Raw genomic sequence first — 21,658 nt, forward strand, 5'->3', positions numbered from 1 at the left:
GAAAAAATCTGGTTATTTTATCCAATGTATCAACACAGAATTTTCAAATTTAAAATTTAAACTCACAATTTCTCCTCTCATGCAATAATGTAAATTAAAATTCTAATCAAAAAAAGGTTACTATGGACACTATTAAGATTACTTGAGGAAATAAATGAAAGGGATAAATGCTGAATGATGCCAAAAGCAATTGGGCTTTTACTCTTTCTCCCAGTCAATAAACATTATTTTCTTGTTTTTCCCTTTGTTATCTCTCCTTTTGCCACTAGCCAAATCAACAAACGAAAAAAGCAAAACAAAACAACTCTTCTTCCTTCTACCAGCAGAGAGCGCCAGTGTCATGTACAACATTGCTGCCGAGGCGCTCAGCCCTCTTTGGGCTATAAACGCCAAGAGCCAGGCGCGCACTGCTTGTCCTTACTGAGCATCCGTAGTTGACTTGACGTCGCTGAGCAACGAGAGATAGACTGGGATGTGCCCGACGCTCGCGCGCGCGACCGCCCAGACGGAAGCGGAAGTGTCGGTGACGCGCGAGTAGGAAGAGGTGATTCCTGGAGTAGAGATGGCTGCTCTTGCACCCCTGCCCCCGCTCCCCCCACAATTTAAGAGCATACAGCATCATCTGAGGACCGCTCAGGAGCATGACAAGCGGGACCCTGTGGTGGCCTATTACTGTGAGTCTTTCCGAGTCGCCGCGCCACTCCCCTCCCAGTTACACCCCGGGGCCCACAGGCCACCCAGGGTTCTCGGGGCACGCCCGGTCCCCCGGCTTTCGACCTGAGCTTTGACCTCTGGGAACGCCTGGGTCCCCGCCCTTCTCAGGGAGCCAGACCTTTTCACAAGCCCCAGAATGGCCCAAACTCCAAAGCACCATAGTGTCCACCGCCTCTCCCGTTTCTTTCTATTGCGTTCCAGAACTGATTAAAGGGGTTGATGAACTCTGGAACACACCCCCAGGTTTTCTGAGCTTCCTGCCCCCTGGAAATAGGCTGCATAATTGAGTAACTGAGATGAGGTTAAAACGAAAAAGTGTCTCAAAGATAGTAGTGATGTGGATAAAAAGGAAGATAGACTCTGAAAACGGGGGTTAAGTGCAGGTTTGTTATGACAGCTCTCAGGTCCACTGCAGAATTCGTAAATGGTAATTAGAGAGTATATGCTACTAAATAGTTGAATTTGACAATTCCTGTTTCGCCTCCCAACTGCTCTTTCCCACCAATGGCAGTATTTACTCCTAGCTTCTTTTTCTAGTTGAAAAGTTTGTTAGCAGTATTCCCACTTTGTGCTACATATTGTGTATCTAGAGCTTATGGGAAAACAGGTTAAGTTTGTTTAGACTTTTTCCTTTACATTAGTTAAAGAGAATAGTGGGGGTATTTTTATATAAACTTTACTATAGATTTTGTACTCCAAATACAACAAGTGACCTACTAATAAATCTTCTAAAAGGTTTTTTAGAGTGGAGAAGCTCTGTATTTGTCCTCTGTTGTTGACATTGTAAGGTCAGCTAAAATCTGGTCATCTCTACTGTACTCCACGTTTACCCCATTCCCAAATGTCCCAGAATGCCCCCTTTTTTCTCTGCTTGTCAGACTCCTGATTTAAGATGCAACTCAATTTTCATCTCTTCTGTAGGCAGTAAATTGTTTATACTCTATGCCTGACTTCATTTTGTTAAAATGTTAACAGCATTGTTTTCACTATACTTCTTTAAGCAGGAACCATTAATCATTGATTTCGCATGTATTTGTTGAGCTTTTATCTTTTACCAAGAATTACTAAAAACCGTAGCTGCAGTCCAAATTCACGAACCTTACATACAATGGGAGTAGGGAAGTTAAACAATCAAATATATGTTCTATACAATATTAGAAGATAATGAATAAAAATAAGGCAGAGAAAGGAAATAGGGAGTACTAGAGTGGTGGTAGAGAGTGTGAAGGGGATTTTAGTTTCAAATTGGTCAGAGAACACACCTGAGTTGACATTTCATGGAAGGAAGGATTGGAAAGCAACTCTTCATGTACATTTGGGAAGGAGTATTCTTTATAGAGGGATTGAAGTTTAAAAATCCTTAGGCAGAGGCCTACTTGAAGGAAGAGTAAGGACACCATTGTGACTGGAGTGGATAGAGCTGGAGGAAAATGGTAGGAGAACAACAAAGAAGTAATCTCTCATAACAGTGAAATAGGACCCCTTGTTCTCATCTAAAATTAATCCTTATTCATGAGTTATTTTGTACCTTTGTGACTGCCCCAGACTCTTTATTTCCAGACTCTTTATTTCCTTACCCTTTTGTTATTTCTTCTAAGCCTGTCTGATTTTCTTTATTCAAAAAATAAAAACATAACAGAAACTTTCACCAGGACTTCCCCCTAAAGCTGCAGCTCTATCTGCCCAACCCCATACATAAGCTTGAATTGTCTATAGTCTGTAGTTGCCTTTATATTCTTAAAGAGCCTTTTCAGCCCACTGCAGTCTAGTTTTCATCTCCACTATTTCACTGAAATGGCTCTCCCCAGGGAGATGAACACACATTTTATTGCAAAGTCCAGTTGTTAATAAAATTTTTCATATATAAGAACATGCATAATGTGCATACTGAATTTAAGGAATAATAAAATGAACATTAATGTACTCATCATGTTTGATGTTATTAGACTTTTTAATTCTTACAAATATGGTGGGGGTGAATGGTGTCTCATTGGAATTATATTTGCAATTCTCTGAGTCTTAATGATGTTCAACATCTTTTCATATGTTAATTACCCATATGTGATTTCCCCTTTGAAATGCCCATTTACCACTTTTGCCCTTTTATCTATTGTACTGTCTTTTCTTGATAATATATACGTTAATGCTTTGTTATTTGTGTTGCAGATGTCTTTTCCAGTTCATAGTTTGATTTTTTTCTATGAAATTCTTTTTCAAAAATTCAGTTTTAAACTATTAAAATTTATCAGTCTCTTGCTTTATGATTTACATTCTAATTTTCTAGGCCTGTATTTATCTATTTATTTATTTATTTCTGTCTACTTGTTTGGGACTTTTAGCTTCCTGAGTCTGTAGATAGATACCTTTCATCAGTTTTAGAAAAATATTTAGAATCTATTCAGATATTATTTCTACTTTCTCTCTGTTCCCTAGTGAAACTGATTAATGTTGCACTTTCCCTCTTTAACTTCTTTGTTATTAATTCTTCCACAATTTTTCATTTTTGTTTGTTCTACATTCTGTTGATTTTTTGGAGGCCTGTCTTCATCTCCATGAACCTTATTGTTTATCCCATTTATTGAGTTTACTTTTATTTTTTGTTTCCAGATTGTTTTGTATGGGTACATATTGAATTCCAACTCCTGATATAGTAACTAAGATAGTGAATACTTGTAAATTTTTTGGTTTTTGAATAAATAAATTATACAGCAGTTTGTCACTTTTTAAGATGCTATCACTAATTATTAAGGACATGTAATAGTATCCCAATATGTGTATTTTATAATTCATATATATCATATATACATCTCTCTTTTAAGGATAATGCCTCATGTTAAAAACTGTTCTGTGCTGCAGTGTTCCAGATTCCCAAAATGATAAAAAAAAAAAAACCTCATCAGATGATTTTAACTGTTTATAAGTAAAGAATATCATTCTAAGTTAATAGGGAAGGGGGAAAAAAGACTATTTTAGATAGTTTTGTTACCACTGATTTTTTAAATACTCTTTTTACTTTGAATAATTCAAATGTTTGTATTTGCCATCTGATGATTGCTTTAGCTGCTGTATTTGTGGATCTTACTCTGCTGTTCAACAGAACACTAATCAAGATTTCTTTTCTGGTAATTGTCCATTAAGCATACATAACCAACACTTTTCAAACTGGGGATTCTATAATATTCTTCGAAGTCTAAAGGAATCAGTTTTCCAATTCACAACTTCCAAGCTCTTTTTCTAAAATTGTTCTTCCTGACAAGTGCTTTTGATCAGGAAAGCAAAGTATGCCACTGTCTTTGCCTCCTGTTTCCAGTTGCCTTTCTATTTTAACAAAGAAATGTATATTGTCAGATTTCTTATTGTTATGGTATATTGCCCTGAGGGAGAAGGTAGGAAATCCAAAGTGTCTAGAAAAATGAGACAGTTCAAATTGCTGGTGTTAGTGAAGCCTCTATTAATTAAGATAATAGGTAGAGCTTCTTGTCTTTCCCTGTCTTGCAGGGAAGAAAATTAACTAGAGCAATGATTAAGCCCTTATTTTAAAATACTGGTCATGAAAGTTAAAAAAAAAAAAAAATCTAGTTTGAGGAAAGAGGGTAGAACATAGTGTTAGTAGGATACAGGGAGTCACCTTGAGTTTTTCTCTTTTTAGAAACAGTTGAACAAGAATGAATCTCAAAAGAGGGAGAAATTGTTCAGGAATATTAGCACCCACATTTTTGATTTTATCAAGGGGGCTAGCAGGAGTGGTTTGGGGCCTAGGTCATGCATAAGAGGGTTTGGGGAGGGAGCATCGGGAAAATTACCTGCAAGGGCCAGAGGGGAAAATTCTCCTGCTCTTAGGGGTAATGCTTCATTTTAAACACTGTCCTGTGTTGCAGTGTTCCAAATTCCCAAAATGATATGAATTTTCATTAGAAGACCTTATTGCTGCATGCTTTGTTCAGTAATTCCTAAGTTGAGAGCAACACATAACAATCAAAAGAAAAATACCAAAAGCAAAAGTTCTCTATTTTATCCAAACAACAAGCTCCTCTAGGGGCTCTGTGGCTTCTTGCTTTATTGAATTAAAATTTAGAAAAGGGATGGTTGATATTCCAGTTGGAATATTAAGTTATATTTTTCTGAAAAAGTAGTTTGGCATTAACAACTGGCTTTGCCATTTATCTAATATGTTAGACATTTCTCCTTAAACTAATGAGCTAAATCTTTGGCTCTGAGGTTCTTGTCTAGTTTTGTTTTTATTTGTTTATGCTTTGTTTTGTTTAAACAAAAATATATTTGAAACAGATGATGGGATAAAAACATTTAAACCTTTTTTTTGGCAAAACCATGTTGAAATTAATGTTTTTAACTGTGTCGTACAATAAACAAGAAGACTGATTCAAGGGAAACGATGAATCTTTGTAATATCATTTTTGTATATGTCATAGAAATTGAGAAAATGAGTTACTGGAATGATAGCCTAACAAATCCATTTCTAGTTTTTAAAGAAATTTTGAAACACACCTAATTCAATTGTCAACTAAGATATTATTAAAAATATTGTTTGAAGGGAGGTGATTATATGGTTTTTAGCATATAAACCAGAAGGAATTCAAATGATTCAAGGATTTTTTTGTGACAAACTCCTTTCATTCTCTTCTAATTTTTTATGTGAATTGTTTCTTCCATGTTAAATTCATTAAAAAGTATTAATCATATTAATTTGATTTAACTGATTATAAGACACATTTCCAATAAAAACTTATTTTTTATATTTAACACTAAAATGTACAATACGTATTTGTGTGGTTGTCAATTATATATTAACAATAATTGTAAAGAATCAAAATACTTTATTTCATGGAAATTTTGTAAACTTTTAAACACTTTTTGTTGCAGAAGTATAAAGGAGAACCAAGAATGGACTCTTAAGCATACAAATGCATCCTTTATTGTGAAATTCTACAGGCTAAGTAATAGAAATATCAGAAAAAGATATTTTCAAAAGAAAAAGGCACAATTAAACTTTCTTGACTCTTAGCTCTTTATAATCAGAAGATTATGATAGTTACCACATTGTTAAAATATTTAAAATTGGAAGAGTGATGTATTTTTTAGATATCAGTATTGGATATAGTCTGTGAAAGGAAACTGAGAAGCGAGAGACAGGGGAGCCAGAAATGAAGGACGGAGACCAAGTGGAGATCCACATGAACGTTTATTTGTCAGAGCTGACAAATAAAGGCCATCCCTCTAGAGAGTAGAGAGAGGCCCTGAGATGTTCAGGTGTTAGGCTGGGGGTGCTTGTGTCAGCTAGGTGGGTGGGGAATAGCATGGGATTGGCTTAGGTCGATGGCACCATGGGGCTTTCAAGGGGTCATGTCCTTGGGATTGGCATAGGGTTATGGTACCATGGGGTAGGTCACCGTGGAGGGTGGGGAGTGTTCCCGCAGAGGAAGTACAGGAAAGGGAAACTCATCTCATAAGATGGCGGTTAACATTTAAGATGACTGCTCAGATGTTAAATCAATACCCTATAGTATAGAATTCACTTTTTTAAAACCTGTTTAAACTTCTTGAAGAAAAGGTTTATATGTCAGCTTCAAAATGTGTGAAGGGATACTCTTCTATTTTATAGCAAATAATATTTTTCTAAACTCCTAGAGTAAGGAAGAATTTTTTGTGAGAAAAAGATTAAAATTATATTGCTAAACTACATTCTGATTCATAAAAGCTTTATATCAGCTGCTCTTTGCCGGAATCCCCTTTTGACTTCATCTGAATTTGACTAACTTATTCTTACTGGTTCACTACAATCTTATTTCTTATAGATTGCTTTTTATAACCTCTTAAGGATGGTCTAGAAATTATTCTAGTGTGGTCCTTGTCTTAACACATTGTATTGTTTATGAACATCTATTTTCCTTTCAATCTTGGTCCTCCTGGAGGACAAGAATTAATATCTTGTTTTCTTTCACTAAGACATAGTGAATGATTGTTATTTTTTTAATTGAATAAGTAAATATACAGCAATTCATTACTTTTAGTTTTCTACCACTAATCTAGAAAGGAAATGTAATAGGATCCCAATACTGTATATTTTATAATTTATTACAGGTTGTGTAATCCAAAATCCAAACACTAAGTATCTGAAACTTTGAGTGCTGCATGTCACAAGTAGAAGGTTCCACATCATGAAACTATTTCATACACAAAATTAATAAAATTATTATAGAAAATGGCCTTCAAAATGTGTATAGAACATAAAAAAATTTCACTTTGAGACTGAGTACCTTCCCCAGGATATCTCATTATGTTTATTCAAATATTCCAAAATTTGAAACATTGCTGGTCCCAAGCATTTTGAATAAAGGATTCTCAACCTGTGCCTTACTGTGTTTGTTATCAGTTTTCAAATAAGTCATAGGTCATATCATGATAAAATATACACATTGTGCCTTCTCTTTTCTAGTATTTATTATAATTTCCAAAAATGACCTATCTCTGGCCTTAATGGTAATTCTCCAGTGTGTAACCATATTCGAAAATTGCCTTAGTTTTGTTTCTAGGTTATTTGCTCTTTTATTTTATTTTCAGAACACTTCAGAAATGCTGAAACAATGTAAGTCAGATTACTTTTTGTCTATTTATAGAGATAACATGTATATTGTTTCCCTGTTTGAATTTTGAGATAATTCGAGATTCATATGCAGTTTTAAGAAATTCAGAGAGAGGGACCCTATGTGCCTTTTACACAGTGTCCCCCAGTGGAAATATCTTACCAAATTAAAATATATCATCACAACCAAAATATTAATATTAATACAATTCACAAGTCTTACTCAGACTTTCCCAGTTTTACTTACATTTGTTTGTGTGTATACATTCTTAGTTCTTAACAGTTTTGTCAAGTATATACTTCTGTAGCTATAGCCTTAATCAAGAAAGAATAGTTCACGAGAAAAATCATTCATGTTGCCTACTGATAACCATATTACTTTCCGTTCTACCCCTACCTCACCTCTGTCTCCTGATAAACTCTAACCTGTTCTCTGGTTCTTAAATTTTATCATCAAAAATGTTATATAAATGAAATCATACAATATGTAAGTTATTGGAATTGGCTTTTATTTACTTGGTACAATTCTCTGGAAATTGATCCAAGTTAGTTTGCTTAGTCATATTCCATCATGTGTCTATACTAAAACTTAACAATTTGACCATTGAAGGATGTTTGTTTCCAATATATACATATTACAAATAATGCTAGAATGTTTATATACAGTTTTTTGTGTGAACATAAGTTATCATTTCTCTGAGATAAAAGACCAGAAGTATAATTTCTGGACTTATATTTACAGCAATTCATTACTTTTAGTTTTCTATCATTAATCTAGAAAATTAGTGATTGTACATTTAATTTTAAAGGAAATTAGTATGATTTTCCAGAGTGACTGTATCATATTACATTCCACTTACAACATATGAATGAGTGAACCTGTTTCTCCAAAACTTCAGCATAGCATTTATTTATTTATTTGTTTTTTTATTTATTTAGATACTAGGGATTGAACCCAGGGACACTTAACCACTGAGTCATATCCTCAACACACACAAACTTTTTTTTTTTTTTTTTTTTTGAGACAGAGTCTCACTAAGTTGATTAGGGCCTCCCTAAGTTGCTGAGGCTGACTTTGAATTTGCTATCCTCCTGCCTTAGGCTCCTGAGCTGCTGAGATTATAGATATGCACTCCTGTACCTAGCATTAATTTGTGTGTCAGAGTTTTAATTTTTGTTTGCATGATGGCTCATGAAGTTGAGCATCTTATCATGTGCTTTTTTTTTGGTGAAATTTTTAAGTTTCTGCCCCCACCCCCTTTTTTTAAATCATTGGGTTACTAGTCCTCAGTCAGGTATTTGTTTTGCACATATTTTCTCCCAGTCTTTAGCTTGTCTTTTCGTCTTCATAACAAAGTATTGCACAAACAAAAAGATGGTAATTTTGGTAACATCTGTCTTTTTCTATTCTTTTTTGTATTGTGCTTTGGGACATCAAGACTCTAACTATTATTTTTCTTACTTAGTTCATTTTATTTTGTCTGTGTTCTCCCAAGAATGTTTTTAAGTGAGACTATTTAGTTCTTTCATTATCATTATTTTTAAGTTACCATTTTGGGATTTTGGGTAATGTTATGCTAGTTTCTTAAATATTCTTGAGAAGAGCACATCTTTTTCAACTTAGTTGGGTTAAGAAGTCATCAATAAAGCAAAACTCTTGTAATCTTTGGGAATTTTAATGTATTTCTTAAATTCTATTGAAAAAAAATCTGCTTGAGCTAATGTTGATATATTAAGTTTTCTAGAATATCTTCTATTTCTGCCATACTTTCAAATTGCTGAAAATTAAAAGCTGAACTTCCCTTCACTCACAACTGACCACTCATTAATTTTTCATCTGAATTTTTCTGGTATACCCTCACCTTACACTTGCACTGTTGTGTCTTCCTAGTTTCTGCTTCAAACAGGTGATTCCTGTTGCCTCAAATGTTTAATGAAAGAACTCAAGTAAATGACGTAGTGTACTCTAACTATATAGAACTTCTGTGACACAAGAAATACAAATTAATGTAATAGATAATGCATTAGGAAAACATTTTCAGTAACAGGACAAAGGATCAGTATCTCTAATACATAAAACACAAATATATATATTTTTTAAAACTGAGACTCCCATTAATTACTGAACAACAACAAAAAAAAACATGTACATACAAATCATGAAAAAGTAAATAGTAACTATTAACATTCAGCTTAGTAATAAGTGTGAATTAAAATGGTAAAGTTTTACCTGAGTGCCAATCAATGTTGTAAAGCCTGTATTGACATAGCAGTGTGGATTGATAGAAAGTTTTTGAAGGCCTTTGGGTAAAATAAAAAATATCTATAATGAAGTATTCTGGTTTTAGGAAATTCATCTTTAGGAAATAATCACAAATATACTAAGAAACTTTTGCAGACTTCCTGAGTAGTTACTTATTTATGTGTATATTTATATATGTGATATCGCATATATAAATATACACATAAATGTTATATGTATATAAATGTTATATGTATATATGTTAATATATATAAAAATGTTATTGTGGAAATGGTTACTTTAATCGTGTAAAAATTACAAAGCATTTTTTTCTGTAAGGGGAAAGTTATATGAAAATGTAGGGTACACAATTATATATACACAATGATCTAATGTATATTTTTGTATGTGTGTACTTAGGGGAAAGTTGTGGCTTTTAGGTTCAGAGATGGTGATTTTTTTTTTAAGTTTTCTGTTTTATTAAGGAGGCATATTTCAAACCATAAAAGTAAGATAAAGCTTTATGAAAAGCAAAAAATGTTTTTAAAGCCACCTGTTAGGAGCTTCATATCAGTCAGAAAAAAAAATGTGTCCTCAGTGGCCCCTTATGATTTGAATTTCGAATAATAGTTTGTAGTTTTAATCAATTTCATTCCACTCTTGGTACCTTACTTTCTCTTGTTGCCAAGACTTGAACATTCATTATTTTTTCTACTTCCACACCTCTTCCTTTTCCCACCACACAAACTCCATTTTTATCTTGAAAGTACTACTAGCCTGAAGTCATTTTTCCTGGGAGGCCTTCATTTAAACCCCTAGTTTTCAGGTACATATTTGCTTTGTCTTTTCTGTCTTCTGTGGCTTTACCTTAGTTTCATTTTTATTTGTCTTCTCTTCTAAACTGTATACTTATGGAAGCCAACTTGTTCCCTTGCTGCTTTGAAAGAATAGGAACTCCAGAAATATTTGCTAAAAGGACCTGGATTTTATTGCAGTAGTGGTCCCTGGAGGGAACAATAACCATATAGTTGTCACCAAAACAAGAAGCCAGGCAACTAACATGCAGCTGTTGGCATTTGTAACAATAATGATTTCCTTCAAGATACCTCATTTGGTCTGTGCTGTGATTCTGGTCCTTTTGTTACTAAGTGATAGACTCAGGAACTTATTGTCAGATGTCAGAAGAGAAATGGCTGAATAAAAAATTGTCAGTAGCCTATAATGAGAGGACAAGTTGTTGAATAAGCAGCAGAGTGATTGAGGGGAAAGGGGATAGTTAAACTGGGAGGACAAAAAGACAGTGAAAAAGTGGAGAATGGAAATGAAGGACAGACTTTCTGTTAACAACCCTATATCTTTGAATTGCATCTCCCTTCCCTTTAATAAAGCAGAAATTTTCTTTTGCATTTCTAGTAACAGCAGACACTGTATGATAAATATTTTGATACTGCCAAGTTTAATCCTGTAGGTAAAGCTAAAGCCAGAAAGATCTTCCTTTCCTTTTTTAAGTTTGTTATAACTAAAGGTATGAAGTTTCACACTTGTTTTTTTTTTGAAGTTTCCTCTAGGGGGTGACATTGTAAAATCAATAGACTTTCAATGAAGGTATATAAATGTTCCTGAGAGATTTCACTTGCTTATATGATCAAAGGGAAAATTAAATATTTAGGAAGTTGTTAGTTCATCTGCTTATTTTATTTCAGAGGTGATACAGGACATATAGAAAAATTTAACTTATTATAAGTAAAAGCTAAATAATACTGGATTTCTTTGTTATTAGATGGTAATCCACATAGAGATTAGCCATTAATAATCTATTTCCTATTGTTATTTTTGTTGTTTTGATCACACAGAAATTGGATTTTTAAAAGTCAGACAAGCTTAACTAGTAAATAAAAGCAGTTCTTTTATTTCTTTGCTGGTTTCAGAATCTGAATGATAAATTGGAGACCATAGTTCTTTTGCTTAAGTACTTCTTTTTTTATTATAGACTACCTCAGGATACTATACTGTGGGAATGACAAGTTAATAACAAAAATGCACAGAAGAGTATACTACTAACTTAATCAGCATTCCGTTCATCATTTGTTTTTATGGACATACATACAAATACTAATTTTATTTTGTAACAATAGTCATTTTAATACTCTTTTCCTGAATAAAGTAAATCATTTTATATCTCTTAAGAAACAAAAAAAAACATGAGCTTGAAGGAATAGGGGTCTATGGAGTCAAATAACACATCTTGAGCTTTCGTTTCTTTCTTTAGTACCCAGGCAAATGTAAACATCTTTGATAAGGATTTTTTTTAAATACTAATTACATTTGCTTTTCAAAGTGTAACTTTATGTCCTTTTTGAGCAGCATAGGATTCTCTATAATAGGTTTCAATAACCATGTTTGTTCAGTTCCTGCTTTTGCTCAAATTCATCACAGATGGATCATATTTACCCTCCCTTCCCACTGTGCTTTAACAGGGCTTCTCAGTTTTGTTTTTTGTTTTTTGTGGGGTTTTTTTGTTTGTTTGTTTTTAACCTCAATTTATATTTGTTTATCTTTGGAAATACTGTTAGCATCTTGAAGGGCGAATTCTTGTCAGGACTCCCCAGCACATTTCAGTGTATCACTGTTTTTTTTTGTTGTTGTTGTTTTTGTTTTTTTTTTTTTTTTTTAAGTATTTACTATGTATTTATTTATTTAATTTTTTTAAATTTTTTTTTATTGGTTGTTCAAAACATTATAAAGCTCTTGACATATCATATTTCATACATTAGATTCAAGTTGGTTATGAACTCCCAATTTTACCCCAAATACAGCTTGCAGAATCACATCGGTTACACATCCACATTTTTACATAATGCCCTATTAGTAACTGTTGTATTCTGCTACCTTTCCCGGAGTATATCACTGTTTTAAATTGTCCCCCCAGACATTGCATTAACAGATTACAAAATTAAAAAATGAGTAAGCCGCCACTTTTCTGGCTTCCCCAAAAAGCAGTGTTATTTTTGCCTCCCTTGAAAACCATTGGTCTAATTAATATGTATTTATAATAGAAAATTTGTAATGCATAGAAAAAAATAAAGTAAGCATATAGCTTCATACTTAAAATCATCACCATTAGCATTTTGCCACATTCCATTCAGTTTTCTTTAGTGAGCATCATTTTCTTGAACTAAAATTTAAAATTATATGCATTACCATCTGTTCTATAACTTCAGGTACCACCTACTCTCCTAAGGCCTCAGTTCCTTTCAAGAAAAAAAAAATCAGCCAATTAATGATTGTGTCAGTAAGATTCCTATCAGATTAATATCTTCTTAATCTGTAATGATCACAAGTTGATTAAACAGTCACCATATGAAGAGAACTAGACTTTTTAATGTGTTAGTCCAGTGTATTAGACTTCACCTAAAGGCAATGTTGACACTGTAAAAAGTAGACATATAACTGTTTTTTATAATAAATAAAATTGAGAAATCTAAATGCCAGTATGGGCAAGTTCAGGTACATTATTGTACATTAATATAATAGAATATTATGTAACTAGGTAAATGATATGGAGCTATATTTTTTACAGAAGATGTCTACAACATAGTATACAAAAGCATGGTGCAGAAAACATATTTTTCATCTCTAGGAATTTCCATTTGAGTTCCTTTGTGTTATGTTCCATTTCTCCTTTTATTCAATTTCTTTAAATATTTTCATAACATATTTCCTACTATTGACTTACATCTGCTATTTCCATTATTTTGATATTGTTTGATATGTTGATTGTTGGTTTATTTCTTTTGGTTATGGGTCACAAATTTAAATATGTGGTTATATATAATTTTATGTGCATGTATAAAGAAAGATGACTCTGGTGCCAGACTCAACCTATCACTTGTTTGCTGTGTGCCCTTGGGCAAATATACCTCACTTTGTGGAGCTTTACTTTCTTTGATAATAAACTCAAAGTAATAGATCAGGTTCATAATTTTTTTATATAACTCTTAATTTTATTTACTTATTTCAGTGCTATATCATCAACTCCTTATTTTTTATTTTGAAATATGGTCTTGCTAAGTTGCCCAGGCTTCCCTCTAAACTTTCAGTCTTCCTGCCTCAGCCTCCTTTCCAAGTAGCTGGGATCATAGCCATGTCCCACCACACCCAGCTCCTCTTTAGTATTATCATGGTATAATATATAACCTCACATATAAGGTAATTACTTTTTTTTCACCTCTCCTGTCATTTTCTGTGGTTGTCTTGTAATGTACATACACATATGCTATATAGCCTCTAATAGATTTTTTTTTTCTTTTTAAGTATACATTCCAATAAAAGATGCTTATAAAATGAGAAAATAATTTTTTTAAACTTAACCACATGAATACAGTTTTCATCTCTTTTTATTCTTTTGTGTAGATCCAAGTTTTAAATCTGATGTCTTTTTGTTCCCTTGAAGATCTTTATCATTTATTTTGCAGGTTTGCTGCCATTTAATTCTTTTAGCTTTTGTTGTTTGAAAAATAAGCTTTCTTTCCCGTCTTCATTTTTTAAAAATGTAAAATTTTTTCAGCGTTTTTTTGTTTTTGTTTTTGTTTTTGTTTTTTTTTGCCACTCTTCTCCCTTCTTTAGGAATTGAGTTACATGGATAATCCAAAAACAAGGTCTTTGAGCCTTGTAGATTTTGTTTTTTGTTTTTTTTTTTTTTACAATCATTTTTCTCCCTGTTTTATTTTAGGTTAGTTTCTAATGCCATGTTCTGAAGTTCACTAATCATTTCCTTTTTGGATTCTATAATATTAATCATAGCCAGTTAATTTTTCATGTCAGGTATTATATTTTTCATCCCTAGGAATTTCCATTTGAGTTCCTTTGTGTTATGTTCCATTTCTCCTTTTTACTCAGTTTCTTTAAATATTTTCGTAGTATATTTCCTAGTATTGACTTACATCTGCTATTTCCATTATTTTGATATCGTTTGATCTGTTCATTGTTTTGTTATGGGTCACATTTTCTTAATCTGTTGGCATATTTAGTGATTTTTTTTTGTTGAATGCAGGACATGGTGAATTTAAGTTCATTAATATCTGACATTTGTGGTCTTACTTTAAATGGGTTTGATCTGGCCAAGTTATTTGCAGTTCATTTTAATCCTTTTGTGCCTTTGTTGTTGTTGTTTTGTTTTTGTTTTTGTTTTTAGCTTTGAGGCAAGTATAAAATAGCCTTTGCTCCATGGACAGGTAAACCATACTATTAAGGTATGAATGTTGGAGTCTACTGAACACGCAGGGCAAACATCTGGTTCCACTCTCATTGGAACTTGAATGTTCTGTAGCTCTTGTTCGTTCTGCTGGCCTTTTGGAGTTTTTCCATACATATGAACATAGTAGCATTCAGCTGATCACTCTTCACAACTCTGCTGCCTTTCAACTTATAACTGCCTCAGTCCTTGAACTCAGATTTCTCAACTCAACTGGAGGACACAGTCTTCTTGGAATTCTCCTCTTTGACCCTTAATTTGGAATGTGCCTCCAGGCACAGTGCAAGGCTAGTCAATGATGTCACCACTTCTGTTCTTTTCTCCAGCTCTGATGATCTGCTGTCTTTTTCTGTTTTCTGAAAACTTGTTTCCTATATTTTGTGCAGGTGTATAAAATGGAATGATAAGTTGTTGTTTCATCATTACCAGAGATAGACTCTGTGGTCTCATTTTAATCAAATATAGTCAGTGCCTGCTCTGTATTGGCACAGTGCTAACATCCAGGATCAAAGTGAATGTCTGCTTATTTTATAGAAAATAAAAAACCTGTATATTACTTTTTCATAACTTTTTTTTTAATTTTAGAAGGTCTTAAGTAATTGTTAACTTCATATTGTTATATTATAACATGCGCTCCAAAAATATTTATTTAATGAATAAGGAAATACCCTTTAGTACATACCCATTCATGCTTCCTTCCTTTTTTTTTTTTTTTTTAATGTCAAATTGTGTACAAGGGGGTGTTTTTGTTATTTTACTTTGGAAAGTAGTAAAGTATAACTGCATAAAAATTTTGTAATTTAATATTTGACTTAGAAGTCCCTTCACAAACAATAATGCTAATCATGAAGCAGGTATTTTCAATATACTTAGAATAATATATTCAGTTCTACTTTTGGGAATGAAATTTTGCTTCAAAATATCAATAAATATCCTATTTGAGTGCCACATTTCTTTAACTTAAGGAGCTTCACTCTTCACAATTGCTTTGATATATCTTTTTGTTCTTATATCATGTGTTTTATTTTTGTCGAGGATAAGCAAACTGTGTTAGAATATTTATGTTCAGGCTCCATGGAACTTTGAATTACATATACCTTTAGGATTAATAAATGTTGTTTCCTAAATGCCTCACATTAAACTAACATCAGGTTAGAAGTATTTAAGCCTTTTGCAAACATGCCTCATTACTTAACATTGAATGATATTTATTCATAAAAATAAAATTTCTGTTATGAAATAAATCAGATTATTTTCTTATAGACAATTTTAGCTACACATTTATTTGTTCTGCTTTGGTAGGTATTTTCCATGTTAAACATTAATTTTTCATATTGCTGTTGCTGAAATGAATTGTTTGTCTTTAATAGAGTTCCGTATTAAAGAAATCATTTTTCCATCCCTATGGCAAAAAATATTTTAGTGTACTTAGAATTTTAATAAGTAGATCTAAGGTCTTCTCACTTTTGTTTATATTAGAAAATACAGCTTGTGATAATTCTGTACTTAAGAATTGTAAATCACTGAACTTATTATGAAACTATGCCAAACCAATTTTTGTCCTAAGGCATTCTGAGAGGATCCAGTTTTTCAATTAAGAATGTTGCTATATAATAATGTCCTTATTATTTGCTAATATATATATATATATATATATATATATATATATATATATATATTTGCTAAATATATATATATATATATGCAAGTCCCATAAACTGTATTATCATTTACACTTAATTTCAGGTGCATTAGGTTAACTCTAAAGGACAAGAGTTCAATGATCAAGGTGGGGATGGTGAAATGGAACCAACTTGATCTTTTTTCAGAGAAGATATATGTATGCACATTTTACCCAGATGTAAAATATTATGGAGATTTCTCAAAAATGGAACCACCATCTGACCCAGCTGTCCCACTCCTCAGCATATATCCAAAAGATCTAAAATCATGCACTCCAGGGATTCAGTCACATCAGTATTTGTAGCAGCACACTTCACGGTAGCCAAACTGTGGAACCAACCTAGGTGCCCTTTAGCAGATGAATGGATAAAATTATTTGGTGAATATATACAATAGTGTATTACTCAGCCATAAAGAAGGATGATGAAATTGTGGCATTTTCTGGTAAGTGGCTGGAACTGGAGACAATCATGTTAAGTGAAATAAGCCAGACTTAGGAAGCCAAAGATCAAATGGTTTCTCTGATATGCAGAAGCTAGTATAAAAATAAGGGGGATGGGGGAGAAGTAAGGAAGGATTACATCAAAATAGAAGATTGGTGGACTAGATGAAGAGAATGAAGGGAAAGGGAGCAGGAAGAACAGTGGAATGGTTACATTTTTAATGATGCTATCTTCTATCAGTTTTTGCTATTTAGATGGAGGCATAGAGGAAAAAGATAAATGGGATTATATACAAGTATGCTTTTGCCAGAGGGATGTAATAAAAAGTTTTAGAGGTAGAGGAGATAGGACAATAACATTGTTGAAAAGTATATTATAAAATTAAGTCTGGTTTCACAGAATAGTGAAGGGAATAGAGAGGAGCCAGCTGACTGGAAGCCTGTAGTAATGTGCACAGTTAAATGTTGGAAGAAAAGGAGATTGCATTCAGAGAGTGGGTGATTATTTTGGCACTACAGCATTTTGAAATGTTAATTTAATTGTGGGATGGCCAGTGTGTAATTTAGAGTACATAAAATTATTGGGGTCAGTAAGAATTAAGAACATGTTGCTGGGGTTGCATTAGACTTAGATTTGCTTGCTTATTGCAAAAAAGAAATCCAAATTAATAATGGCTAAGTAAAATAAGGATTGAATCCCTTTTTTAAAAGAAAGGCTTATAGTGGCAGTGCCATTGTACCATCTCCCTGAAGCTCATTCTAGTTTCAAAGCTACTAACTAGCACAGTTGTAATTTTTAGGGTTGCATGTAGACTAAGATGAATGCTAAAACCTAGTCATCTCACATATTCATTCTCGGCAGAAAGGTGGAGAAAAGAGAGAGAGGATCAGTAAGATCTTTCCTTTGATGTCATTTTTCCTTTTAAGGAGACTTTCCATAAGTTGTATGATGTTAGTCTTACTTACATGGCCTTAGTTTGCTTTGAAGAATACTAGGGAATCTACTCTTGGCTAAGTACATTCTAATCCTTGATGATAGAGGTATCTTTTAGAAAGGAAGATAGGAAGAATCAAGTGAAATGGTTACTGTCTTTCCCTTGGTATTGATTATCTATGTAACAACAGAGTTTTCAAGATGATGAAGGGACAAGAAAAGACCCCAAGGTTCATGAGCAATTACAAGTGTAACATGTTTAGATGGCAGAGGGTGGCATGAGCCCAAGACCGGAGTGTTGAGAATATATTGAAATTTAAGTAGCAGTAGAATTTAAGTATGTGAAGAGGTAAACCTGCCAATCTTAAGAGGAATGTGAGAGAATTTTTTTTAAATCCCTCACTACTCAAAAGAACTGAAATTATAAGTGATTTCTTCATGTGACATCAGGTTTTAGTTAAGTCGGAGAAAGAGATCTGAGAAGATGTAAAGGGGTATGCTGATTAAGCAGTAGTAATCCAGGGACCTGAAATAGGGGGAATGAGGGCGTAGGGAGGAAACTGTCCTAGTTGGGGCAAGAAAATATCTCATCATAATTAAGAGAATTGGTCATGCAGTAGGGCCATGATTCTCAACCTTTTGATTGATCACCTGCCCATATATATATATATATATATATATATATATATATATATATATATATATATATATATATATATATTTTAAATGAACCTAAATCTCTTTTATGTATATTATTTGTAAATTATATTGATGTATTGATGTACTAATATATATCATGAGATATGTAAAAATATAAAATTTAGAAGAATGAAATAAAAATACCCAGTCAAAAATGGTAATGTTTTCTTTGTACATTCCAGGCAGTTGTTTTCTGAATCCTGGAGTATGTGAGTCTCAAAGATCTTAGCTTCAGTATAACTGAGGGTACTGGCTCTGTTAAGAAAATATGAGCAATGTGCATGGGACCTGGCATTCTAATCCCTATTCTCTACTGGAAGCTGCCTTCTTAAAAATAAGAGCAAGGACCCTATTAGCCTTCAGGAATTTTGGCAGTACAGTAAGGCATAGTAATATTAAATTTAGGGAAAGAAAAATTATATTATCATTTATAGATGTTATTATGGAAGAAGATGACATGATCTGGGATGTTAGCAAAATCAAATAGCCAAAAAGCATTACAGAAGAAACCATAAACCACTGTAGAAAAGATTAGCATATTAAGTGATTTTGAAACAGATACCAGTAACTTGGGAAATACAAGTTAGACTAGAGTTAAATTGAAAAGATTAGACCATAGAAAAAACCAGAAAAGTCATATAACTGATTATTTAATTCTCTGGAGATAAAAGAACTTTCCAAACTTAGATTTGTTGGGGTTGGAGGATTGTCACAAATAGTAGTTTGGGCTACATAAGCATTATAAGGTACTTTATTTAAAAATAACATTCAAAAATTAAAAGACTGGGCATAGTATTTACAGCCAATATTTTTATTATTTAAAGAGCTCATATGATACACTTTAAAAAAAAGAAATATAGCACAAACTCTGAAAGGACAAGGACAGCACACAGAAAAGAAGTGGTTAGGGAGTTCTGATAAGTAAAACAGCATGCCTCGGTCAGGCACAAGACTTGAATAACTCAAAAGAAATATGAGTGGTTTTGGTAGCATTTTTTTTTTCATGGCATTATTTTTTATTCTTACTTGCATCCCTTGAGTATTTTTATGTAAATTTTTTATTTATATGTCACAGAAGAATGCATTACAATTCTTATTACATACAAAGAGTACAATTTTTCATATCTCTGGTTGTATACATAGTATATTCACACCAATTCATGTCTTCATACCTGTACTTGGATCGTAATGATCATCACATTCCACTTCATTAACCACCCCATGTCCCCTGTCTTCCCCTCCCTCTGCCCTATCTAGAGTTTGTCTATTACTCCCATGCTCCCTCTCCCTATCCCACTATGAATCAGCCTTGGAAGCAGTTTTAATAGGGATTGAGGCAACTGATTAAAATCTAGCATAGTTAAATGAGAAAAAGGCCTAGATATTTGGTAGATAATGTGAATGGTTAAAAAGAGAAATGAAAAGGAGAGAAAATTTAAGTCAGATGTGTGACCAAAGCAATGGATATTTAAGCTATTCAACATTTTTTTTTTTTTTTTTTTTTTACCTTTCAAATCAGTATCTGTACATCAAAGTGATCACTTTTTTGCTGGCTAGTATACAATAAAAGCACCATGCCTTTACTCTGTTATGGGAGTATCAAATGTGTATGGCATTTTTAAAAATATTTTTTTAGTTGTTGATAGACCTTTTATTATTTTTATTTATATGTGGTGCTGAGAATCAAACTCGGTGCTTCACACATGTCACGCAAGTGTATTACCGCTGAGCCCCAGCCCCAGCCCATGTATGGCATTTTGAACCTCCATTTTTTTCCTTCTGAAACTGGATTTAATCCTTAATTTTGGTATGAGGAAATAAATACATTAGTAAATTTCAAGCTGTCTAACATGAGAGGTCTAAAAGTCTTAGTCATTAAAAAGTATAAAATAAGGGGCTGGGGTTGTGGTTCAGTGGTAGAGCACTCACCTAGTATGTGTGAGACAGTGGGTTCGATCCTCAGCACCACATAAAATTAAATAAAATAAAGATATTGTGTCCATCTACAACTAAAAAAAAAAATTGTGTAAGTACAAAATCAGATAATATCATTAAAATTAACAGCGGGTACAAGAAATCACTATCATGAATATATTAATACATTTTCAAAGAGGAGTTTATCAGGTAGACGTAATTGAATTGTAAATCCTAGGAGTAACTAACATATTTCATTATGATGCTATAGTAAAGCAAATGGTGATAAGCTAATGGACTAAAAGCAGGATGAACAATTGGGTCCTATTTCATGAAAACATAATGGATGATAAAAGTGACATTTTTATCAGTGGGGCAGAATGCACTTTATTTCATTTATGTTTGTATCTATTCAGAAAATGTTTATTCAGAGCCAAGCGTTAGCCTAGATGCCAGGGATACATCAGCAACAAGATAGGACAAAATCCTCGTTATCATGAAGTTTGAATTGTGGTTAGATAAATACTAAGCATTATTAAATATAAGATGATTTTGTCCTTAGGTGAAAAGTAGGGAGGGAAGATAGTTTCACAAAGATTCCAGGGAAGGGGAAGGAATTTATATTTCTACTTCATAACCTGTAAGGAATTTTGCTACAAATCATTTTGTTAAAAAGAAAACCAATCTGAGTCAGCACCATGGTGCACACTTGTAATTCCAGTGGCTTGGGAGGCTGAGGCAGGAGGATCACAAGTTCAAGGTCAGCTTCAGCAACTTAACAAGGCCCTAAGCAACCTATCAAGACCCAGTCTCAAAATAAAAATATATAAAGGTCTGGGGATGTGATTCAGTGGTTAAGTGGTCAATCCCTGGTACCAAAAAAAAAAAAAGAAAGAAAGAAAGAAAAGAAAACTAATTTAGCAAAAGTTGTGTTTGTTTTTTTTTTTTAATTTCTGTATCCACAAAGGAGAATATAGAGCTATGCCATAAACATCTAATACCTTTTTAGAATTCAGGAAAATGCAAACTTAAAGAGTGAACTACTATTTTCAGTCTTTTGATTGACAAGAATTTTTACGTTTAATTTGTGAGTTGAGAGAAAAATGGGTGCTTGCATATATTATAGATACAAATGCACTTATATCTATATGCACCCTGATATGTGTGCCTTTTTT

General features: G+C 32.9%; 1 protein-coding gene across 1 annotated transcript in view; it reads left to right on the forward strand.

Moving 5' to 3' along the window:
- The first annotated feature begins 502 nt into the window (after positions 1 to 502).
- The window catches only part of Vta1 (vesicle trafficking 1), a 71,971-nt gene continuing 50,815 nt past the window's right edge, over positions 503 to 21,658 (forward strand). The window contains exon 1 of the mRNA XM_046450477.2: positions 503 to 674. Within this exon, the coding sequence (XP_046306433.1) occupies positions 563 to 674 (112 nt within the window). The 5' untranslated portion in view covers positions 503 to 562. The remainder of the gene's footprint in view (positions 675 to 21,658) is intronic.

The sequence above is a fragment of the Marmota monax genome, unplaced genomic scaffold (assembly GCF_021218885.2).
Source record: "Marmota monax isolate L192 unplaced genomic scaffold, Marmota_monax_Labrador192_F-V1.1 WCK01_AAM20220418_F8-fsc00030, whole genome shotgun sequence".
NCBI lineage: Eukaryota > Metazoa > Chordata > Mammalia > Rodentia > Sciuridae > Marmota > Marmota monax.